Source organism: Rhododendron vialii, chromosome 7a, assembly GCF_030253575.1.
Source record: "Rhododendron vialii isolate Sample 1 chromosome 7a, ASM3025357v1".
In the NCBI taxonomy this organism is placed as follows: Eukaryota; Viridiplantae; Streptophyta; class Magnoliopsida; order Ericales; family Ericaceae; genus Rhododendron; species Rhododendron vialii.
Window position 1 is genome coordinate 6,022,116 of NC_080563.1, and position 25,983 is coordinate 6,048,098.

Below are 25,983 nucleotides of genomic sequence, written 5' to 3' on the forward strand. Positions count from 1 at the left end.
CCAATCTCGCGAGGTGATCCGCACTTTGATTCGCCTCACGGTAGATATGAACAAGGGTAGAACCCGTGTGGGCCGTAAGGATCTTCGAGTCCTCCGCTAGGGCTCCTTCATTTATGAGATTTACAGCGATGAGATAATCCAATTGAATTTCCCACGATGACATGCTCCATTGGGATTAAAATTAATTGGGCCTAATCATGACAAAACAAGATTAACGTGGCACATTAATTTACATCCAAACGCCCACATGTAGTGACCTAAATTTAATTAATTAAATCCAATTAAATGGCCCGTCAATGCTAGCTAGCCCTAGTTTAATTGGTGCCAAATTTGGGTAAATCACTTATGTGGATTACAACAATGGGTCGAGAAGCCACCCCAAACACTATGCTATTTGGTTCAACAAGCTTCTACAAGGGAATAATGCATATAATTGGCTTCTGGGTATAATAGGAAGAGAGGCATCTATTTTGCAGATTAATCCAAAAAGCACATATTCTTCAATCGGATGACTTGCACTTATTTTTTTTTAACTCTTCCCTTGTTTGGATCTTGATAAACACCTATTGACATTATTGTCCCAAGACTTCCAATCCCAAGGAACAAAATGGGTTGAAACAATTCCTTAACGTTGTGTTTTGGACCATGTTCACTAGAAACCAAGTCTCATAATGCACGTGCATGAGCAAAAGAGTGGGAGCACGGAAGCGACTTCTGAAAGTACTAGTACTAAAGTTCAAGAGACCAGACGTAGAGTTAGGATTGAAATGGGAGCGAAGAATAAAACCGAAAGATTCTGTGAACTAGCTAGAAACCTACAGGCTCATGCCTAGTCCAACAAAAGCCCCCAAGCTCATACGCCCCCATAAAAGCATGAGTAGTGCTACATGTACCGACCTCCCCGGTACCGAAATCGTACCGCCGGTCGCCGGTGGGCCGTCTCCGGCCACCGGACGGCCGATCCGAGCCGTCCAAAAATTTTAAAAAAAAAAAACGAGGGGGCCAGCGCGGGAATCAACGGCATCCGAGGTGTGTAAGGTGCTTGATCGGAGCACCCTTTTTTCGTGTATATATGTATATATATACACGAAAAAAGGGTGCTCCGATCAAGCACCTTACACACCTCGGATGCCGTTGATTCCCGCGCTGGCCCCCTCGTTTTTTTTTTTTAAAATTTTTGGACGGCTCGGATCGGCCGTCCGGTGGCCGGAGACGGCCCACCGGCGACCGGCGGTACGATTTCGGTACCGGGAGGTCGGTACCAATATCATTTCTGCCCATAAAATGAAGTCCCAAATTCTCTGATCAGATGGCCTGTCAATTTAGTACCCCAAACCACATGGACATGGTCATTTTTCAACTGTCCAAAAAAAAAAAGAAAAGAAAAATGAGAGAGCATATTCTGTTCCACAACTTCTTGATACTCCTTTAAAAATCAAAATGTTTTACTTTAATCGGAGAAATAATTTCGTTTATCCAATACAAAATACTTGATTTCGTAAACCAGACTCGTAAGTTGTACCTACATCTTACGAGCAAAAAAAAAGTTTCGTTTGCCGAGAAAAAAAAAGTTGTACCTACATCTCATTTTCCTTTGGTTAATTAACCTTTTTTTTTTTCCACCATATGAACGGAGATGTTGAAATCTTGTCTAATTCATATTTTTATACAACTTGTTATTCCCTCAGTTTTCTTCACATTTTCGGCACATTTTTCTGACCACGTGTGAAATTATTTAATAGACTGAAAGAAATGCGTACGTCATGGTAATAAAAAAATACTCCCTTCGTCCGGATTTAATTGTCCCTAGTTCTATTTTAACCGGCTAAAAAATGGGTTATATCTATGAATCCGTAATGAATTTTATATCGAATATGGATCTTGGTTGATAGATCTCGATTGGATCTATAGTATAATGTTTTCAAAATCACGTACGTAAAATATTATAAATTGGAAGATATAATCAATTGAAAAATAATATAAACTCTAAAAAATGACTATTAAATCCGGACGGAGGGAGTAAGCATCTATCTTCTTTTTTTGGGTTTGACAAAATGGATATATTAGATTATGTAATCATAGCCCATCGGCACTTATACAATGGAGTTCATTACAAATATCTTGGACAAAGTCAAACTAATCATCCAACTATTGTAAAACGAGAAAAACACAAGGCAGTAATTTGCCCAAATTGTATATTCTTACCCTGTATATTTTTACCTATAATCTGCAATCTCAAAAGATATAAAGTACTAACTAAAAATGAAAGACAATGAATAATATTTCTTCTTTTTCATCTGTAAATTGATCATTTTATAACCAACCAATTCCAAAAACAATAGGGTAAACACCCCTACAAAACAGGATCTATACAACCAAATCCTATCTACAAACTACCATCAACACATCAAAACTCAGGGATAAACAGTCCCAAAAATCCTACTTGAGATTTGCCAACGAATTTTAGAGTTCAGAAATCACATTTTTGTTCCCCTTAAGATGTCTGCCATCAAAACACCGCCTTAGCTCTTAATGATCAGGCCAAGCGAGTCCACAAAAGAGGGTAGGTGGATGCTGTAAGAGTCTCAAATATTTTTAAATGATATGCGGCGAGATTTGTCTATAATTGTTTATATCAAAAAATTTTACAACTAGGCACTAGCGCTCTTGGGTTACCATTCCTATTATAAAGGGGTGAGACAAACATAATTTTGGAAACAAACATTGGGCATGGCACTCCGAGGCTATCTTTTTTGGGGACTCTTAGTACTCCTGATGATAAACTCATGGGCTCATGACTCAGTAGCACCTAAGGTTTCCTCTTCTTATAACCGTACTAGCTTTCCAGCTGATTTTCTGTTTGGAACTGCCTCATCTGCTTACCAGGTTGTTTTTTTTTTTTTTAAATCTTAATTTTGATATCTTGTGGAGTATTTTAGTAATTTCCAAGTGGATAACCTTTATGTGGATTTAAGTGTGCAATATGTGTGTTTTAGTTTGAAGGTGCCTGGAAAGAAGGTGGCAAAGGTCTAAATATATATGACATTTTCACCCACAAGTATCCAGGTTAATTTTCTCTCTCATGTGTTAGAATTGAACTTAGGAAGCCTGGCATTTTCTCAAACCGAATGCTAATGAACTATGTGATTGTGTGATCAGAAAAAATTGCCAATCAAAGCAACGGAGACGTAGCTGTCGATTTTTATCACCGTCATAAGGTAAGTGATTGAATTTTAAGTAATAATTAAATATGACCGCGTAAGCGTGATAAACACCTATGTGAGGGGTTGTAGAAATTAAATCGAGATGCATGCAAGTTTGGACAGGGATACCCTGCATTACCAAAAAAAAAAAATTTAAATATGAATTTTAGCATGCAGCTCATCACTATATTTTTTGCACTCCTTTTTAGCTAGTTTACTTTATGGTACTGAAATGTGTGAAACTGATGGTGAAACAGGATGATGTACAACTAATGAAGTTTATGGGAATGGATGCTTTCAGATTCTCAATCTCGTGGGCAAGAATTCTACCTCGTAAGACATTTTCTAACAGATGAATTGTTACGGTGCATGATTGAATTAATTAATTACTCATACTTCCTAAGAAGATCAATGAATAAAAAATAGGAGAGAAATTATTCCCGTACATCTAGAGCATTGTTTCACTCTTCTCCTTCTCCCCTTCTTCTTCCTACCTTGATGCACCCTTAATTTGCCGAGTTTATCAATAATAATATATATTTTGTTGTTTTAATACATTTAATTAAAAAGGATGGACCCCGAAAGCTCTACCATTGGTTCCGATCAACAGCTCACGAATGGTTCGAGTTCCGGGCCCATGCACGGTTTAAAATCCTCAAAATGCAAAAGCAAACTGATCTCCGCGCGCCTATGGTGGATCCGTCGAGGATTTGCTTAATCACCATAGCCAACAAAACAGATAATCTAGAGACGCCCTTATTAAAATCTTCAGTAGTGGATATGGAAAAAAAATTCCTTCAGCAGAGAACAAGATAATTACCCTGAGCACCCTTGAATGTTTACCGAAGTCCCTCTTTAGCCCATCGAAATTTATTTTATGCGGAGTAGTTAATTTATTTTTAATTTGATGCTCAGGTGGGCAGTTAAGTGGAGGAGTGAACAAGGAAGGGGTTGCCTTCTACAACAATCTCATCAATGAACTCATATCAAATGGTTCTATTCTATGCGTTCAACCTCCCCATCTCTCTTTCGTTTTTTACTCAACTAATATGATCAGAAAGCCTCTTGATCTCACCAACTTTTTTAATTCTCTGTCTATGTAATTAAATACACAGGTTTGAAACCCTTTATCACATTGTTTCATTGGGATCTTCCCCAAGCCCTTGAAGATGAGTATGGTGGCTTCTTGAGCCCTCGCATTGTGTAAGCTGCGTACAACCCACCTCTTCACTTTCACCAAATTATAATCCTTAGGCTCCGTTCTTTTAGACTTAACCTAAATCTGAAATTTTTTTTCTTATTGGAATTTTTTTTCGCATTTGTTAGTTTTGCGCCAAATTTTTTTGGGATATTGATTCGTATCGACGAGAGAAATCGAAAAAGTAAAATTTTTGCACTTTTATCTAAATATTTTGAGAAATAATTACTTTTTAACGCAAAAAATAATTGGTGAAAAAATTCCAAAGGAGCACGTGGCCCGGGCTTTAACTCCCTCCACCCCTGTTTGCGACCAAGACGCTAGGAACCGAACAATGTCCTAGTTTAGGTATCGACAGCCATCGCTGGTATATATCAAATAGATAATCATTTTCAATCTCCCCCCTTTTCATATGTAACTTTTGACAGATCGAAAAGGATACCCTCCAGCAGCTCTGCCTTTGACTTGGGTAGTCTTATACTAGTATGATCGAATACCTTCTACTAATGTTTTCACAAGTTTGTACTACTACTAAATTTGTTAATCTCAGTACGTGATTTGGACCACTTTCAATCTAAGGTCGAAGGTTCCGGCTCCTCTCCAGTTCAATGGTTTGGGTTGGCCGAAAAAGTCTAGATCGGAACCGTCCATTGATAGATTTAATGGTTCTGATTTTCTAATAGTGTAAAAATACATCTCAACCGTAGATCGATTGCAGTAAATGAACGGTCCCATTGTTTCCTCCTGTCCGTGGGACTAGAGAGGATCCATTTCCAAAGTCGAATACCCAGCACAATCATTCTCTAATTTCAACACCCAGCTCCATTGTACTTAAGATGTTGACTTAATTTGAACAATATAAACTCAAAAAAACTTAATTTTAACTGGCAATATAGACTGATGGAGCTCAAAAATATTCACATATCCTTCTTTTTCTAAATAATACTAGTAATTAGGACGTATTTCATTTTACAATTTATGAATTATAAATTCAGGGTAAACAGGTGATAATTCGATTAATGTGAATTTTCTAATATAAAGTAGTTAAATGACAATCCTTGTGATTGATTTTGTTTGCAGGGCCGACTTTGTGGATTTTGCAGAGCTTTGCTACAAAGAGTTTGGGGATAGAGTAAAGTATTGGATCACGTTAAATGAGCCATGGACATTCGCTTTTCTAGGCTATGACCTTGGGTCCCTCGCACCGGGCCGGTGCTCGGCCTGGAGGAACAATGATTGCCCCGCCGGAGATTCGGCCACTGAACCCTACATAGTGGGCCACCACATGCTTCTCTGTCACGGAGCTGTAGCTAAAGTTTACAAAGAGAAATATCTGGTGAGGCTGCAGTAATAAAAATATTAAAATTTGGAAACACCTGTACTCATATTTACCAATGGAAAAAAAAGGGGAGAGATTTTTTGTCACTTCCTTTTTCTCTAACGACACTCTTCTTTGTGTCTCTATTAGGTGATTTATTTTGTGAGAGAAAGGGAGTGCCGTTAGAGAAAATGGGAGACATATATTGCACATTATTTTCTTATTACAACAAAAAAATAATTTTGATCAGTTATTACCACTAAAAGTACTTATATACGACTCTAACTGATTTCTCCAGAAATTTTAAATCTGATGGGTATAGATTAAGGGATAATCACTGGATATAATGTTTATCATTTGTACAGGCATCTCAAAAGGGCCAGATTGGGATTTCACTTGCATCTCAATGGGTTCTACCATATTCCAATTCAAAACTTAATGAAGAAGCAGCTCAACGAGCCCTCGATTTCACGTATGGATGGTGGGTAAATACTTCCAAAAATCAAGTGCTATTTTTTTTTTCTCGAACTAACGAAATAATTATGATCTTTAAATTGGTGCGCAAAAGATTTGCAAAAAAAAATGCAAAAGATTGAAATCATTGAGCATTACTTATGTGGGTGTTTTTTGGGCAGGTTTATTAACCCGTTAACCTACGGTGAATACCCAGAAACCATGCGCTCAATCGTTGGAAAAAGGTTACCAGAATTCACTCCTGAGCAAGTTACGTTGGTGAAGGGTTCCTGCGACTTCATCGGATTAAATTACTACACCGGATTTTATGCAATTGATGTTCCTGTTGCTAATACAGTCAATGTTAGCTACGAGTATGATATTCTTGCTATTCTTACAAGTTCGCCCCACAAAAACATACTCTCTCCGTCCCAAAATGATTGTCCGGTCCGCAAAACGGAGTGATAAAAATAATGCAATTTTTTCAAGAAAAAATTCAAACTTTTTCACAAATTAAAAATACTCATTGATATCTAGTAAGTTGTTAAAAAACTTTTGATTTTTTCTTGCAAAAATTGTATTATTTTTAACACCCCGTTTTGCAGACCGGACAAATATTTTGGGACGGAAGGAGTACTATTAAACAAGTGAAAGTCGGTTTGGTTGGATTATATACGGGCAAGGAAGTGCTACAACACACGCTGGGTGGATACAGAATGCATCTCTTTGAATCGCCATATATTCATAAGATTTGTAAAAAAAAACAAAAAAACAAAAAAATTAGCATTTGTGAAATCATTTGTAACTTCAAGACAAAAATTGATCAAAAAATTATAACCTTTTTATTTTGTTTTTTTGTTTTGTCATTCGTTAAACCTAATCTTTTCTATCCTAAGGGGACTTGGGGAGAAGGATGTGTGCTTATGTGAATCGAACTTTGTCCATGTGCATGAAAGTATAAAGGAGACACTAACTGCACTCTACTCCACTTGCAAAAAAAAAGAGTTAGATTTCTTGGAGAATTTCAATCTAAAATCAATTTCATTCTTTTTTTTGCATACATACCTTTTAGTTTTGAAATCCTTCATTCAAAATTTCAAAAGAAATCAGGACTTCATTCTTTTTGATTTTCAGTTGTTCAATGTTCACAACTTTTGTCCTTTTTTTTTATAATGTTTTTTCATTATTACAGGCGAGCGCAACGGAAAACTTATTGGAAACCCGGTAAGATTATCAACCAAATACTCCCTCCGTCCCGCAAAGATGATCCGAATCACTCATTTTTCTCAAATTTATTTTATTTTATTTTATGGATTCCTGTTAAAAATCGTCGCTATTGGATATTGGTAAGCGCATTTCCGAAATTCGTCTGTTTCGGCCTACGAATTTTGAAAAAGCCCTTGCCGTTACGTGAGAGAGATGATTTTTTAAAGGAATTCGTAGAAAAATGTTTTGAAAAAAAAAATAAGCGGTTCGGATCATCTTTGCAGAACCCGAGGTGAGCCCCTCAAAAGACCTGTGTAGAATCTGCTCCTACTTTATCTGTGCATATGGACTTTTCAAATAAAAAATGATAATAAACCGTACAAATAGTGATACAAATAAGTAATGCTGCAAATACAGATGTGTTCAGAACCGTGCAATACGCATCGATTCCACAAGATACAGAAACCCACAAGCATCCTGTGAAATCCATGTTGATGGCTCCAAACATATCTGTCCCTGAAATTTTTTCCAGATATATGTGTGTCACTCATTTTGCTACTACAATCCATGAATGATTACACACAAAATTAAATGTAAACAAATGAATTTGCAGACAGGGGTAAGTACGAATTATATCTTCCCAAAAGGACTTCAAGATCTTTTAATCTACACAAGGAGAAGTACAACAATCCGATCATTTACATTACTGAGAATGGTAATATTCAAGCCAACATTGTCATATTTTTTCCACCGTTATTCATTTGTTTCTGTCATATATACTATAAATCTTCACACAAATCCCATTACCCTTAATTTACCCTTGGTTGATTTCTGGAACTTGAATTATGTTTTCAGGCATGGGTGATGCCAATAACGTGACAACTAAAGAAGGAGTCAAGGACTATCTGAGAATTTATTTCTACCGTCGCCACCTTGGGGCCGTTCAAAATGCCATCAAGTTAGTTTACACTATCAGTTTTAATTACATAAGTCTCACATCAATCGAGTATGGAAGGAATTATCGCTTAATGTGTAATGTTGATCAGGACTCTCCACCGTATTCCGTGTCTAAACTTTTGTGTTGGATCTGAAATTCTGAACGATACCAAAGTTGTCAAGGCTAGTTAATAATTTCACTGACAACCTTGGTTCTAGTTTTGCAGCTAAAAATACGAGAATGCACATGATATTTAATTTGTCACAACTGCTTTAGTGACAATGATTCTTCTGTATTGAATTACTATATCTACTTGGAATGTAAATTGGCAGGGCTGATGTAAAGGTGAAAGGGTTCTTCGCATGGGCATTTATAGACAACTTTGAATGGGGATCTGGTTATACCATAAGGTATGGGTTGGGTTATGTTGATTACCACGATGGCCTCAAAAGATACCCAAAGCGCTCAGCATTTTGGTTTAAGAAGTTCAATCTCAAGTAGCAAGGTTTAATTAGTTCTAGTCCATGTGCCTCTGTTAATTGTCCTATCAACTCAGTTGCCTCCACTTTGTTCGGATCTATATGAAATTAATAAGTTACAGTTGGTCCATCTTTAATGATCTTAATTACGTGCACTTTTCTTTTTCTTTTTTTTTTTCTTTTTTTTGGGTAAGTTCGTACTCATTTCTTTCCTATTTGTTTATTCAATTTCGACACATGTGTCACATGGCTGACGGTTATGGGCAGTACTGGAAGTTTATCACAAGTCATGGAGCCACGAATTGGTAACTCCATCACCCGCTTCCTCGATCTCTTCGTGAGTCTTAGAAGATAATGGGCCATTTGACCTAAGTGAAATGCATTTGAAAATCGGTTTCATTCATGTACTCCCTGATGAGAAACTTTTATGTATACCGAGGATAGGAGGGGTGGTGATATTCCCTCCGGTCCGTTTTCAATTTTTCGGTCATTTTCCGAGCACACTTTGATGATTGGCTTCGCTCATTTTGTAGATCTCGACGAAAAAATTAATCATTCAAAAATTGTGTTCATCGGATTTCAATAAATACACGATCGGCACATGAGAATATGAGTATTGAAGAAAACAAAAATTAGATTAAAAAACACACTGAATTGCAGCCCAATTTTTATTTTTTTTGCAATTTTCATGTGTGCCGATTATGTATTTACTAAAATTTGATAAACACAATTTTTGGTATTATTAATGTTCTCGCCGAGATCTACAAAGTGAACTGACCCGATCATCAAAATATATTTCGAAAATGGCCGAAAATTAAAAATAGACTGAAGGAGAACCCCACCACCCCTCCTATCCCCCGTATACATAAAAGTTTCTCCTCCCGGATTCCCCTTCGATCCCATGGTATGGTATCCTTCTAGATTGCCCAACTAAAACTCCCATTAACAAAGCTCAAAAAGCTAGCCAAGTCCCATGCTCCATTTGGATTCAAATTAATTGGGCCTAATATTGACAAAACTAGATTAATGTGGCCTATTAATTTATATCCAAAAGCCCACATTTATTGATCTAAATTTAATTTAATTTAATCCCAATTAAATGGCTCATCAGTGCTAGCCCTCAGTTTGATGCCAAATTTGGGTATAAACAGGATCACTTATGTGGACTACAACAATAGGTCGAGAAGACACCTCAAATGCTCTGCTATTTGGTTCAACAAGCTTCTACAAGGGAAGGATAATGCATATAATTGGCTTCTGGGTATAATAGAAACAGAGGCATCTATTAAATTTTCAGATTAATCTTTATTTATTTTTTTGAAAATATTTGCGGATTAATCCAAAAAGCTCATATTCTTCTATTGTACGAGTCGGACTTATTTTTTAACTCTTCCCTTGTTTGGATCCTGATAAACACCTATTGGCATTATTGTCCCAAGACTCCCAATCCCAAGGAACAAAATGGGTTGAAACAATTCCTTAAGGTTGTGTTTTGAACCATATTCACTAGAAACCCAAGTCTCATAATGCAAGTGCATGAGCAAAAGCGTAAGCACGAAAGCGACTTCTGAAATATCCGAAACTAGTAATAAAGTTCAAGAGACCGAGCGTAAAGCTAGGATTAATGAAGTGGGAGCGAGGAATAAAACCGAAAGATTCAATGAACGAGCTAGAAACCTAAATCCAGGGATCCTACTGACCTCAAAGGTCAGCATAGGTGTTGTCCCTCATTCAGGCCGTCCATCTCGATAATTAATGGTCCAAATTTCAAGAAAATTATTTCAGAAAAGAGTCTAACTTTTTCCAGAAGAGTTTTTTTAAATTCTGACCGTCCAAAACACATTTGGATGATTCGGATGAAGGTCAGCAGTATCCCCCAATTTGCTAGAAACCTACAGGCTGCCTAGTCCAACAAAAGCCCCCAAACTCATAAAGCCCCCATAAAATGAAGTCCCAAATTCTGATCAGATGGCCTGCTAACTTATAGTAACCCAAACCACATGGACATGATAATTTTCAACTGTCCAAGAAAAAAGAAAAGAAAAAATGAGAGAGCATATTCTGGTCTACAACTTCTTGATACTCCTTTACAAATCAACATGTTTACTTTAATTAGAGAAATAAATTCGTCTTTCCAATACAAAATACTACTTGATTTCGTAGACCAGACTCGTAAGTTGTACCTACAACGCATTGTCCTTTGGCTAATTAACCATTATTTCTACTACCACATGAACGGAGATGTTGAAATATTGTCTAATTCATAATTTTATACTCCTACTTGTTATTCCCTCGATCAGTTTTCTTCACATTTTGGGCACATCTTTCTGACCATGTGTTAAATTATTTAATAGAGTGAAAGAAATGCGTACGCCGTGGTAATAAAAATATAAATGGCATCTATCATTACGCCAATAATATTATTGAATAATACTGTAGTTTCCTAATTTTGCACCCAGATAAGGTTCAGACTATCATTAATTAAGGCTAGTAGGATATGCATCTTTTTCGTTCAAGATTTGAAGGGAAAAACAAATCCGTGGAATCTTTGTTTGATTTCTTTTTTTTTTCTTTTCTCGGCAAACGAAACTTTTTAAAATAACTCGAAAGGGTACATCGAGGGGAAACAAGACAAAAGAAGAAAGTGAGTAGCCCATCCAACAGAAAGTTGGACAGCCACTACACCTCAATCAAAACTACAATTTGAGCTTACGAATACCGTCAAGAAACAACTTAAACTCCTCCACCGAATAAACCTTGATACCAAACTTGGTTTTCATCCACATAGCAACTCTAGCTTTCACCAATTCTCCTACCACCTCCACACTCGATGTTGCATTGTTGAAGACGAGATCATTCCGACCTAGCCACAAAGACCACAAAGTGGCATAGAAAGAAGCTTCCCATATATTTTTCTCCAAATTCCTAAACCCGTTGTCAAACCACCATGTAGCCAATTCTGCCAACGAATTAGGACAAACCCACGAAACATGCCACCAATCCAAAATATGAGACCAAATATTCCAAGAGAATATACAGTGCAAGAAAAGATGATCCGGAGTTTCGAGATGCAAGGAACACAAAGGGCAGGAAACAAGTTGGCCCTCTTGAATGATATTCCGGTTGAAAAGCACTGATCTCGTTGGGACCCCATCTTGAATCGCTAACCACGAAAATATTTCCACCTTTGTTTGATTTCTTTGCCAATGTTATATTTTTTTTAGGATTCCAATCTAAAATCAATTGGCAATAGGTGGGGTAGCCTCTAGATTTTATTAACCAAGCTTGAGTGGCTTAGATCAATGATGTGGAATAAAGTCTAATACTTCTCTTCACGTGCAGCTCGGATGCACGTGGAGTTATAAATTGAGGAGACCAGGAGATTTGCTCGGGTGCCAGAGACTCGACCACGTGAGGTGAGGCCACCAAGACCTAGCTCTAATTCCATATATGTTAGATTTCTTGGAGGGTTCCAACCTAAAATCAATTGGCAATAAGTGGAGTAGTCTCTATATTTTATATTAACTAAACTTGAGTAGCTTAGATCAACGATCTGAAATAAAGTCTAATACCCTATGTTAAGAAATTTTTAAATTAGTTGACGAAATAGAAAGGGATGTTTGCAGGTGAGAATTCTGAAAGTATGGCATCACAGTCCTATTGCTGTCCCTCCCAAATTTCGGAATCATGTACGTAATTAAGTATGACATCACATTCTCATTCCTCCTCAATAATATTCCTATTCGAGTTCTACCCGAACAGAAGAATCTTAATTAGAGTTCAAAAATCACGCGCTCATTTCCCCTTAAGATGTCTGTCATCAAAACACGGCCTTAGGTCTTGATGATCAGGCTAAGCTAGTGAGTCCACAAAAGAGGGTAGGTGGATATTTGCTGTAAGAGTCTTCAATATTTTTCAAGGCCTTAATTTTCACTCTTGCATTAAGATATGTGGCGAGGCTCGCGCGTCTATATATATAATTTTTGAAAGGGTGTGACAAACATAATTTTCGAAACAAACATTGGGCATGGCACTTCAAGGCTATCATTTCTGGGGAGTACTCTTAGTCCTGATGATCAAGTACTCATGGGCTCATGACTCAGTAGCGACTGAGGTCTCCTCTTCTTATAACCGTACTAGCTTTCCAGCTGATTTTGTGTTTGGAACTGGCTCGTCTGCCTACCAGGTTTTTTTTTAACCCGATATCTTGTGGAGTATTTGTAATTTCTAAGTGGATATATGACTTTTATGTTGATTTAGTGTGCAATATGTGTGTTTTAGTTTGAAGGTGCTTGGAAAGAAGGTGGCAAAGGTCCAAGTATATATGACATTTTCACCCACAAGTATCCAGGTTAATTTTCTCTCTCATGTGTTAGGATTGAACTTAGGAAGCTTTGCATTTTCTCTAACCGAAAGCTAATGAACTATGTGATTGTGTGATCAGATAAAATTGCCAATCGAAGCAACGGAGACGTAGCCGTCGATTTTTATCACCGTTATAAGGTAAGGGATTGAATTTTAGGTAATAATTGAATATGAATTTTAGCATCACTATATTTTTTGCACTCCTTTTTAGCCAGTTTACGGTACTGATCGAAATGTGTGAAACTAATGAAACAGGAAGATGTACAGCTAATGAAGTTTATGGGAATGGATGCTTTCAGATTCTCAATCTCATGGGCAAGAATTCTACCTCGTAAGAAATTTTCAACCTTTTAGCACAGGGGTGGGTTTCAACCCCCGCCCCCCTATTTTTTTTTATCGAAAAAGGTACTTGGACCGACCAAACCCTTACCGATCGGGTACTAACGGGCACGCGGGACCCACTCTGGGTCCTGCACAGATGATCCGACCCGTTCAATAATTTTGAAAAAATCGAGTGGGCCCAAGAAAAATTAGCTCAATCTGATATGTGTAAGTGTTCGATCTAATCTTTCATTTTTTCATTCAAATTTCAGAATTGGGCCCCGCGTGCTCGTTGATATCTCATCGGTAGGGGTTTTGTCGGTGCAAGTAGCACAGCCCACTCCGACCACACATTTCTTCTTTCTTGCCATAATTTTCATTGATACAAGGGCACGTACAATCAAGCCATAAAACCCCCAAGAAACAAGATCGAGACCAAACAACGAATGGTCTTGCATACATACCATGCATGTTCCCTAACATAATCTCGCAAAGATAGTTATATTACTTGCATGCCTTTTCCTACGGACAAACATGATCCCGCATAAGGATAGACCCCGAAAGCTCTACTCTACTATGGGTTCCGATCAACAGCTCACGCGTTGTCCGAGTTCCACATGCACGGTTTAAAATCCTCAAAATTCAAAAGCAAACTGATTTCCACCTATGGCGGATCTGTCGAGATCGCTAAATCACCACTGCCAAACATAGGGAACCCAAAAATGGTTACAAAAACCTCCGGAAAGAGAGACTCAAAGCAGATAATTATCTAGAGACGTTTCTTAGAGCATCCCATTGTAATAAGCAAATATATTTGGATAAGCAAATTCAATATTCAAACTCAACAACCAAACTCAATAACTCAAAAACACCTCACATTGGAATCGTTTCATCGAAACGAATAATTTGGTGTGGTCGGGTGCGTAATTAGAACTTGTTTACGATTAGACAAATGTGCATTGTGTATTGTGGAATTTTTTTGGTTAGGAATGCAAAAATAATCAATGTGAAAGTAGAGATTGTTAAGTTTGATTATGGACTAAATGGATAATCAAATGCTGACGTAACACATTTTGGTTATTAATTTTGGTTGTTACCATTATGGATGCTCTTATTAAAATCTTTAGTACTGGATATGAGAATAAATAAATAAATTCCTTCAGAAGAGAAGATAATTACCCTGAGCACCCTTGAATAATGTTTACCGAAGTCCCTCTTTAGCCCATCGAATTTTATACTAGCTAGTTAATTTATTTTTAATTTGATACTGCTCAGGTGGGAAGTTAAGCGGAAGAGTGAACAAGGAAGGGGTTGCCTTCTACAACAATCTCATCAATGAACTCATATCAAATGGTTCTATTCTATGCGTTCAACCTCCCTATCTCTCTTTCGTTTTTTACTCAACTAATATGATCAGAAAGCCTCTTGATCTCACCAACTTTTTTAATTCTGTCTATGTAATTAAATACACAGGTTTGAAACCCTTCATCACATTGTTTCATTGGGATCTTCCCCAAGCCCTTGAAGATGAGTATGGTGGCTTCTTGAGCCCTCGCATTGTGTAAGCTACGGACAAACCACCTCTTCACTTTCACTTTCACTTTCACTTTCACTTTCACTTTCACCATGATGATATTAATCCTTAATTTGAGAAGACATTTATTTCCAATAGCTAGCACCCATTCGCGGTCATGCAATATTGTTGAAAATAATCACTAGAGATAAAAAATATTCAAATATCCTTCTTTTTCTAAATACTAGTAGTTTGCATGTATTTCATTTTACAATTTAAGAATTATAAATTTAGGGTAATTAAATTGGTGATAAATCGATTAATGTAAATTTTCTTATATAAAGTACTTAAACGACAATCCTAGTGATTGATTTTGTTGGCAGGGCCGATTTTGCGGATTTTGCAGAGCTTTGCTACAAAGAATTTGGGGATAGGGTAAAGCATTGGATCACGTTGAATGAGCCATGGACATTCGTTTATCTAGGCTATGACCTTGGGTCCCTCGCACCGGGTCGTTGCTCGGCCTGGATGAACAATGATTGCCCCGCCGGAGATTCGGCCACTGAACCTTATATAGTGGGCCACCACATGCTTCTCTCTCACGGAGCTGCAGCTAAAGTTTACAAAGAGAAATTTCAGGTGAGGCCGCAGTAATAAAAAAAATGGTGTATTAAAATTTGGAATCACCTATACTCATATTTACCAATGGAAAAAGAAAGACTTTTCCATAAAAAAAGCACTGCCATGATTTTATATCCTTGTATAAAAATTTGGTGTACAAGGTACTATCTCATATGATATGTGAGACACTGCACAGGTATCTCAAAAGGGCCAGATTGGGATTACACTTATATGTCAATGGGTTCTTCCATACTCCAATTCAAAACTTAATGACAAAGCAGCTCAGCGGGCCCTCGATTTCACATATGGATGGTGGGTAAATACTTTCAAAAATTTAAGTGTTACTTTTGTGAAACGATTACAACCACAAGATTCTGATGAGGTGCGATGCCATGGATTTTATTTTCTCTTTATCATTTTGTTGGAATCGGCCTTGTTCGTTTGGGGTCTCAAAATCTCTGGGCAAGTCTCTAATAACTCTAGGGCACACTAAAAACTTAGGTCTCAAAATTTGTCTCTCTCCGCTCATTGTTCTAAAAAAAATTCCCCTCAAATTCCAAAACGGATAGAGCTGTTACCTGGAGTTAAGACTCTAGGGCACACTAAAAACTTCGGGGGGGGGGGGGGGGGGGGGGGGGGGGGGGTTTAAAAAAAAATCCGGGGGAGAGAAGAGTTTAACTCTTCCTTGTAAAAAAAAAATTTCAAATCTGGACCATTGTTGAGACAGACAGTGATCGCCCCCCATTCTTAAGAACTGTAGACAAGTAATTGTTTCCTTTAAATAGACTTTTAGTTGATGAATGCAAGGAGAATAACATGTCTCTAAATATTTCTTGAGTTTTAGCCCGTTTAGTCCGTTGAGACAATACGACCCAGTCTTAGTTTGTTCGAAATTTCAAGAAATTAGCGTTGTCGCCAAAACAAAAATGAAAAAAGACAGGCGATTAGTATATGAAAGCAAGCAGGGCAAAGGTTTTTCACATTCTATCGCTGTTTTGACTCGAAAGAATGTGGAAGGGAGAACTTTACTTATATGAACATTAAATGATGTAATAAGCAAAAAAAAAATTGAAATAATTGAGCATTGTGTATATGAACATTACTTATGTGGGTGTTTTTTTGGGCAGGTTTATGACCCCATTAACCTACGGTGAATACCCAGAAACTATGCGTTCGATTGTCGGAAAAAGGTTACCAGAATTTACTCCTGAGCAAGTTACACTGGTGAAGGGTTCCTGCGATTTCATCGGATTAAATTACTACACCGGATTTTATGCAATTAATGTTCCTGTTGCTAATACAGTCAATGTTAGCTACGGAAATGATATGCTCGCTATTCTTACAAGTAAGTTCGCCCCACAAAAATACAAGTATTAAATACAAGTGAAAGTCGGTTTGGTTGGATTATATAAAGGCATGGAAGTACTTCTTTTTCTTTTCTTTTTTTTGAAACAGACGAAATTCTAAAAACTCAAACATAAACCGTTTTGGGGTATGTAACCTCTACAGAATCAGCTAAATATTGTTGCAAAACAAACATGGGAGGTTCGACTAAAGAAACGTAAACTTGATTACATAAATCAAAAGATTTCTTTGCTAGCCCATCTGCGCATTGGTTAGCTTCACGCCTAACATGGCAAACCTCACGGACCCGGCCCGCACATCTCCAAAAGGTGAATAATAGAGCTAAGAGGATGGTGATCAAACTGGTGAGAGTGCAATAGAGGTATGGCCTGCAACGCATCCATTTCCACTTCAAAACCGAACAAATGAAGATCCAACACACTCTTTTTTGGTTTTGATACAGAATGCATCTTTCCGAATCGTCATATGTTCATAAGATTTGTTTAAAAAAATTAGCATTTGAGAAATCATTCATAACATCAAGACAAAAATTGATCAATTAAGATTGGATAACTAAGGTGAGTGACATGAGATAAAGTCTAGTATGATGCATACCGTGTCAAGCGAAATTAGAAAAGAGATTCAATTTAGATTCACTTCCTTTCTTCTTCTTTTTTCCATCCATATCTTTTGGCTTTGAAATCCACCATTCAAAATTTCAAAAGAAATCAGGACTTAACTCTTTTTCACTCTTTCAACTTTTCTTTCTTTTAATGTTTTTTCATTATTACAGGCGAGCGCAACGGAAAACTTATTGGAAATCCGGTAAGATTATCAACCAAATACTCCCTCAATCTTGCAAAGATGATCTGAACTGGTCATTTTTCTTGAAGCATTTTTTTATGAATTTTTGTTAAAAAATCATCTCTATCGGATATCTGTAAGGGCATTTCCAAAATTTGTCTATTTTGGCCAACAAATTTTAAAGAAGCCCTTACCGGTATCTGCAAGAGATAATTTTTTACAGGAATCCATGAAAAATGTTTTAATAAAAATGAGCAGTTCAAATTATTTTTTAGGGACCCGAGGTGGACCCCGCAAAAAAATTGTGTAGAATCTGTTCCTACTCAATTTGTGCATATGGACTTTTCGAATAAAAAAATGACAATAGACCGTAGGAATAGTGATACGTACATAAGCCAACATGAAGGCATCGTATATACATATATAAGTAATGCTGCAGTTACAGATGTGTTCAGAACCTTTGCAGTACACAAAGATTCCACAAGATATAGAAACCCACAAGCATACTGTGGAATCATGTAGATGGCTCCTAACATATCTGTCCCTAAAAATTTGTCCGGATACATGTGTTTAACTCATTTTCCTACACAATCCATGAATGGTCACACACAAAATTAACTGTAAACAAATGAATTTGCAGACAGGGGTAAGTACCTTTTATATCTTCCCAAAAGGACTTCAGGATCTTCTAATCTATACAAAGGAGAAGTACAACGATCCACTAATTTACATTACAGAGAATGGTAATCAAGCCAACATTGTCATATTTTTTCCATCGTTTATTCATTTGTTTATGTGATATACACTCCATTAGTAATTGATTTCTGGAACTTGAATTATGTTTTCAGGCATGGGTGATGCCAATAACGTGACAACTAAAGAAGGAGTCAAGGACTATCTGAGAATTTATTTCTACCGTCGCCACCTTGGGGCTGTTCAAAATGCCATCAAGTTAGTTTACACTATCAGTTTTAATTAAATAAGTCTCACATCAGTCGAATATGAAATGAATTATCGCTTAATGTAATGTTGAGGACTCTCCACCTGATAGTCTAAACTTTTGTGTTGGATCTGAAATTCTAAACGTACGATACCAAAGTTTTTAAAGGCTAGTTAATAATTTCGCTGACAAGTTTGACTATGCAACCTTAATTGGCTCTAATTTTGCCGCTAAAAATACGAGAATGCCCGATATTTTTTTTCAACTGATTTAGCGACAATGATTCTTCTGCACCTAATTATACCTACTTTGGAATGTAATTGGCAGAGCTGGAGTGAAGGCGAAAGGGTTCTTCGCATGGGCATTTATAGACAACTTTGAATGGGGATCTGGTTATACCATAAGGTATGGACTGGGCTATGTTGATTACCGCGATGGCCTCAAAAGATACCCAAAGCGCTCAGCATTTTGGTTTAAGAAGTTCAATCTCAAGTAGCAAGGGCTAGGGTAGGGCAGGGCTAGGTCTAGTCCATGCATGTTCTTTGTTTGGATCTATCAGTACGTGAATGCATTTGGGTATGTATTTTTCTTGCGACGTTGGAGACTTGATGCTTACAATTATTGGGTTTTACAATATGTATTTGAGCTTCGGAATCATTACCGTAAAATCTTTTCAATCGAATCTACTCCCTGTAAGATTTTTTTTCTGTCGTGATTCATGTTTGTCCCCAGCGTCGTGTCACGGCCCGGCCTATCGTATCATCAACTTCGTTTAATATGTAAAACGTGACTCAAAGTTTTAGCACAGAACACTCTCGTTGATTAAGTAGCTTTTTGCTAAGTTGATGATACAGCTTGTACCTAGCTGTCTAGACTTGAAGGTGATGTTGAAGCATAATATGAGACCAAGAAAAGAAAAGATCCAACGAAAAATCTTGCTGGTAAAAGGCCAAAAAGGCAGCCTAATCCAAAAGCAGTGAACCTAATTAAGCAGAGCATTATCAGCAGTAGACCCCATTCACACGGTGGCAAGACTTGAGGAAACTAGAACCATCTATCCAGCATCATCTTTTTTGGGTTTGTCGGACCGCATTTTCATCATCTCTCTTAAACTCAATTGATGTTAGAGAGAGCTTCAATTAAGTCTTTTATGGCATTCGACATTAAACCCGCAAGACAGTTTTTAGAGCGGTCGCAGAGAGTGACATTGTGTAACAAAATCCATGGAGACATTCTGGGCCAAACAATTGACGATCCCACAACTCAAACCCATGACTTCATGGCTCTGATATCACTTGTCGGACTGTTTTTTCAACATCTCTGATAAAATCAATTGGTGTTAGGGAAGGCTTCAATTAAGTCTTTTATGACATTCGACATCACAAGCGCAAGTTTATTTTTAGAGCGATCGCAGGAAGTGACATTGTGTAACCAAATCTATGGAGGCACTCCATGCCTTAAAGGGTTTTTAAGCCTTGGTTGGCTTCTCACCTTCCAAGGGGGGTTATTTTCTCTTCTGGTTCCTAGCGATGTTTGATTGGCGAAGCAGGGGGTGCCTTCTTTTGTAGGTTCACTCCTATTCTGCTTTCATGTTTCGTATTTTGGATCATTTTAATCTTTGTAATTTGTTTTCAAAGATTAATAAAATTCTTTTTGTTATTCTAAAAAAAATTAAAAAAATCATTGGAAAGTGGTTCTAGTTCAATCACCATTTCGACCAAGCTTGATGGCTCAAATAGTTTAAGTGCACGATGAATCAGGAATAAATAAATCAGGAATTAATCAAGACGAACCCCATTGGGTTTTCTTGGTTGGTTTTTTTGCCAATCAAGGGTTTGAGTTTCAGACTGGGCAAAAGATTGTTTTTACTTAGTTTAGAAATATGATGTTGTTCTTCTTGTTTCTATTAGTCTTTGTAACAATGTCAAAGATTAATAAAAAAAATTGCGTTTCAAACAAATCTGGACAAACCCCTAAACACTAGGGCTGCGCACGGTTCGGATTAGATTGGATTCCTATGAATCCTACGAGTTACAGTTTTTTGAAAATAAAATTCCTGTCTAGACCAAAAGTCTTACGGTTCGGTTGCAATCCAAACCGTGAGTCACGGTAATTCGGTCCCGATTTTGTCCACGGATTGCATCAATTAACAATAAAAAATAGTTCAATAAAATAAAAAAAACAGTTCCAGTCAACTAAGACACCATTCCAGGTTCCGGCAAAGTCGCCAAAGTACATGATTCCAGGTTCGAGCAAACTAGCAAAGTATTTGAATACCCAAACAGTTCCAACAAACAAGTTCAATAAAACAAAAGACAGCAAAGCAAAGCACTTCAATAAAATAAAATAAAAAGTTCCATATATATTTATAAAAATAGGTGTACAACTATAATTATTTACTTATATGTTACCTACATCGGGGCGGTTCCGGGAACTCTTAAAAAAACCTCTTAAAAAAAACCCCAAATCTTAATCTTATAGTTCCCGATCAAATTTTGATGATTCGAGCCGCTCAATGTGTTCAGAACATGATTTTAAGAGTGTCCGCGAAAAATTGGCAAAAAAATTAAATAACCGGGAAGGGCTTGATTTGAGCAGTTTTTTATTGAATCATTCAATAAAGTTCAATAAAAAACTGTTTGGATGAAGCCCTTCCCAGTCATTTGTTTTGCTAATTTCTAGCAGGTACCCTTAAAATCACGTTCTGATTACATTAAGCGGGTCGGATCATCAAAATTCAATCCGGAAACGGGGGGGGGGGGGTTGTTTAGAGGTTTTTTTAAAGATCCCTGGAACCGCTCCGTACATATATATTATATTTTTTAATTTTTTAAATATCTCACAGTCCGGCTCGGATAATCCGCGGTTTTCAAATAAAAATTCAATCCTAATACATATCTAACGGTTTTTTAATTTTCGAATCCGTGTCCGAACCATTAATCCATGGACAAGATCCAAAAAACACGGATCGGTTTGGTCCGAATCGGTTTCACGGTTCACCGAATTTTTTGTGCAGCCCTACTAAACACACGTTTTAAGCACAAAACAAAGGGCAATAATATCTTCTATCTGGAGAAAAAAGATTATCAAGAATTAGGCATAGTTTCCCAAAAAAAAAAAATTTGGGTTTTTTTGTCCTCCTTATTCAAAAAAAGAATTTGCATTTGCTAGTTTTGTGTCAAATTTTTGTTGATTTTTAGTTTGCCTCGATGAAACGAATCGGAAAACTAAGAAATTATAACTTTTATCCAAAAAAAATTTTAGAAATATCCAGAATTTAACACTTTTTAACTAAGCTAAAAGTGCAAAATTATGGATATTTTCAAAAAAAAAATGGTAAAAAGTTATAAATTTTTATTTTGCCAAATCTTCTCATCAAGAAGAACCAATAATTAACAAAAGTTTGATTTAAAACTGACAAATGTAAAAAAAAATAATAATAATTGTAAGAAAATAAATTAGTGGGCCTATGAGAAAATAGCTCAATCCGATATGTGTAGGTACTTGATCCAATATTCTTATGTTTCAAAAATCTGAATAAAATGGAAAGATTGAATTTTTCAAATTTTCAAAAATAGAAAGATTGGATCGAACACCTATACATCGGATTGAGCTAATTTTTCACAGGCCGACTAGTTTTTTTTAAAAATTATTGGGCGGCTCAGATCATTTTTGCGGGGATCGGAATGCGTATCACATGACGTGCGGTGGCCTTTGGTGCAGTGACTCTAGACTTGCCCCTTTTTTTATTTTCAGACGACCATTAATGCTCGTTAAACGATTACAAACACAAGATTCTGATGAGGTGCGATGCCAGGGATTTTATTTTCCCTTTATCATTTTGTTGGAAACTCGAATTGTTACCTGGACTTAAGACTCTCTAGGGCTTGCACACTAAAAACATAGGGTGCATGGGTTTCCTCTAAAAATTACATTGGTCATAGCTTAAGAACTTTAGACGAGTAATCGTTTTCTTTAAATGGACTTATATATAGTTGACGAATGTGAGGAGAATAAAATGTTTCGAAATGTTTTTATAGTTTTAGTCCGTTTAGTCCATTGAGACAATACAAGAGACCCAACGTACCTTAGTTTATTTGAAAGTTCAGAAAATTAACATCGTCGCCAAAACAAAAATGAAAAAGGCCGGGACAGGCAAATGTATGAAAGCAAAGGGTTTTTCACATTCTATCGCTGTTTTGACTCGAAAGAATATAGAAGAGAGAACGAGAAAAAAGTATTATAAAAAAAATGATACTAGCAAGCAAAAAATTGAAATAATTGAGCATTGTTATATGAACATTACTTATGTGGAAGTTTTTTGGGCAGGTTTATGAACCCATTAATCTACGGTGACTACCAAAAAACCATGCGCTTGATCGTGGGAAAAAGGTTGTCAGAATTCACTCCTAAGCAAGTTATGTTGGTGAAGGGTTCTTGCGATTTCATTAGATTAAATTACTACACCGGATTTTATGCAATCAATGTTCCTGTTGCTAACACAATCAACATTAGCTATGGAAATGATATGCTCACCATTCTTACAAGTAAGTTCGCCGCACAAAAATATACTCTACTCCCTCTGTTCTAAAAAGTTGGACACTTTCACTATTCCAGCTCTATGAAAAAATCGTTTCCATTGAGCACTTTATTCTTTCAAATTTTCAGGACTTCATTCTTTTTTATTTTTACAACTTTTGTCTTTTATAATGTTTTTTCATTATTGCGGGCGAGTGCAACGTGAAACTCATTGGAAATCCGGTAAGATTATCAACCAAATACTCTCCCCATCCCACAAAGATGATCCAAACTGCTAATTTTTCTTGAAGCATTTTTTTATGGAGTCCTGTTAAAAATCATCTCTAACAGATATTGGTAAGGCATTCAAAAATTCGTCTATTTCGGGCTACGAATTTAAAAAAAGCCTTTACCAATATCTGAGAGAGATGATTTTTTACAGGAATCCATCAAAAATGTTTTAATAAAAATGAACATTTCATATCATCTTTGTGAGACCTGAGGTAAGCCCCGCAAATTTTTTTTCTATAATTTGTTCCAACTCCATCTGTGCATATAAGCTTTTCGAATAAAAAAAATGACAATAAACCGTACGAATAGTGATGCAAAAGCCAACATGAACGCATCGTAAATACTAAATACATATATGAGTAATGTTGTAGTCATTACAGATGTGTTAAGAACAGTGCAATATGCATAGATTACACAAGATATCGAAACCCACAAGTATCCTATGGAATCCATGTACGTAGATAGCTCCTAATATATCTATCCCTGAAAATTTGTCCAGATATATGTGCTTCACTCATTTTCCTATACAATCCATGAATGGACACGCACAAAATTAACTGTAAACAAATGAATTTACAGACAGGGGTAAGTACCTTTTACATCTTCCCAAAAGGACTTCAGGATCTTCTAATCCACGCAAGGGAGAAGTACAACGATCCTCTAATTTACATTACAGAGAATGGTAATCAAGCCAACATTGTCATATTTTTTCCACCGTTTATTCATTTGTTTATGTGATATATACTCCATTAGTAATTGATTTCTGAAACTTTATTTATGCTGTCAGACATGGGTGATGCCAATAACGTGACTACTAAAAGAGTCAAAGACTATTTGAGAATTTATTTATACTGTCGCCACCTTGGGGCTGTTCAAAATGCCATCAAGTTTGTTTACACTATCAGTTTTAATTAAATAAGTCTCACATCAGTCGAATATGGAATGAATTATCGCTTAATGTAATGGTGAGGACTCTTCACCTGATAGTCTAAACTTTTGTGTTGGATCTGAAATTCTAAACGTACGATACCAAAGTTGTTAAAGGCTAGTTAATAATTTCGCTGACAAGTTTGACTATGCAACCTTAATTGGCTCTAATTTTGCAGCTAAAAATACGAGAATGCCCGATATTTTGTTTCGACTGATTTAGTGACAATGATTCTTCAGCATCTAATTATACCTACTTGGAATGTAATTGGCAAAGCTAGTGTGAAGGCAAAAGGGTTCTTTGCATGAGCGTTTGTAGATAACTTTGAATGGGGATCTGGTTAAACTTATACCATAAGGTATGGATTGGGCTATGTTAATTACCGCGAAGACCTCAAAAGATACCCAAAGGGCTCAGCATTTTGGTTTAAGAAGGTCAATCTCAAGGAGCAAGGGCTAGGGCTAGGGCTAGGGCTAGTCCAGGCATGTTCTCTTCAGATATATAATTGTCCTATCAATTCATCAATTGTCTCGATCTCTACTTTGTTTGGATCTATCAATACGTGAATGCATTTGGGTAAGTATTTTTGTTGCGACGTTGGAGACTTGATGTTTACAATTATTGGGTTTTACAATATGTATTTGAGCTTCGGAATCATTACCGTAAAATCTTTTCAACCGAATCTACTCCCTGTAAGATTTTTGGACTGTCGTGATTCATGTTTGTCCAAGTGTAGTGTCACGGCCCGGCCTATCGTATCATCAACTTCGTTTAATGTGTAAAACGTGACTCAAAGTTTTAGCACAGAACACTCTCGTTGATTAAGCAACTTTTTGCCAAGTTGATGATACAGCTTGTACCTCGCTGTCTAGACTTGAAGGTGAGGTTGAAGCATAATATGAGACCAAGAAAAGAAAAGAAAGGCATCCAACGAAAAATCTTACTGGTAAAAGGCCCAAAAGGCAGCCTAATCCAAAAGCAGTGAACCTAAGCAGAGCATTATCAGCAGACAGCAGTAGACCCCATTCACACAGTGGCAGGACTTGAGGAAACTAGAACCATCTATCCAGCATCATCTTTTTTGGGTTTGTGGGATCGTTTTTTCACCATCTCTCCAAAACTCAATTAGCATTAGAGTGAGCTTCAATTAAGTCTTTTATGGCATTCGATCTTGCACCCGCAAAACAGTTTTTAGAGCAGTCGCAGAGTGTGACATTGTGTAACCAAATCCATAGAGGCACTCTGGGCCCAACAATTCCTCCCTCACGATAACACTCCCACGACTCAAACCCATAACTTCCTAGCTTAGCTTGTCGGACCGTTTTTCCACCATCTCTGATAAAAACAATTGGTGTTAGGGATGGCTTTAATTAAGTTTTTTATGACATTCGACATCGCACCCGTAATTCTGTTTTTAGAGCGGTCGCAGGAAGTCGTATTGTGTAACCAAATACATGTGGGCACTCCATGTCTAATAGGGCTTTTAGGCCTTGGTTGGCTTCTCACCATCCAAGGGGGGTTATTTTCCCTTCAGGTTCCTAGCG

The 25,983-nt window shown here is 36.9% G+C and overlaps 1 protein-coding gene, 1 long non-coding RNA gene and 1 pseudogene across 3 annotated transcripts; all 3 read left to right on the forward strand.

Moving 5' to 3' along the window:
• The first annotated feature begins 2,174 nt into the window (after positions 1 to 2,174).
• Positions 2,175 to 8,937, forward strand: LOC131334271 (beta-glucosidase 12-like; annotated as a pseudogene).
• Positions 8,938 to 12,554: 3,617 nt separating this feature from the next.
• LOC131334269 (beta-glucosidase 12-like) lies at positions 12,555 to 19,384 on the forward strand. 2 transcript variants are annotated; one of them, XM_058369211.1, is made up of 13 exons: positions 12,555 to 12,980; positions 13,076 to 13,145; positions 13,239 to 13,297; positions 13,415 to 13,490; positions 14,756 to 14,833; positions 14,954 to 15,041; positions 15,377 to 15,632; positions 15,811 to 15,926; positions 16,742 to 16,959; positions 17,752 to 17,783; positions 18,403 to 18,505; positions 18,611 to 18,713; positions 19,030 to 19,384. In XM_058369211.1, the coding sequence occupies exons 1-13, from the start codon at positions 12,822 to 12,824 to the stop codon at positions 19,196 to 19,198; spliced, it is 1,527 nt and encodes a 508-aa protein (XP_058225194.1). In that variant the 5' UTR covers positions 12,555 to 12,821; the 3' UTR covers positions 19,199 to 19,384. The 2 variants fall into 2 exon arrangements, with proteins under 2 accessions (XP_058225194.1, XP_058225195.1); XM_058369212.1 differs by having other exon boundaries at positions 12,878 to 12,980; positions 13,055 to 13,145.
• A 4,047-nt stretch (positions 19,385 to 23,431) lies between these two features.
• LOC131334272 (uncharacterized) lies at positions 23,432 to 24,323 on the forward strand. The gene is made up of 3 exons (XR_009202100.1): positions 23,432 to 23,463; positions 24,091 to 24,193; positions 24,299 to 24,323. It is a non-coding gene; the product is annotated as an uncharacterized LOC131334272 (long non-coding RNA).
• The last annotated feature ends 1,660 nt before the right edge of the window (positions 24,324 to 25,983 follow it).

Coding starts and splice junctions, on each gene's coding strand:
- LOC131334269 (XM_058369211.1), top strand. CDS start 12,822: ATGGCACTTCAAGGCTATCATTTCTGGGGAGTACTCTTAGTCCTGATG. Junction 13,146..13,238: donor TTTCACCCACAAGTATCCAG/GTTAATTTTCTC, acceptor TTGTGTGATCAG/ATAAAATTGCCAATCGAAGC. Junction 15,927..16,741: donor CTCGATTTCACATATGGATG/GTGGGTAAATAC, acceptor TTTTTTGGGCAG/GTTTATGACCCCATTAACCT.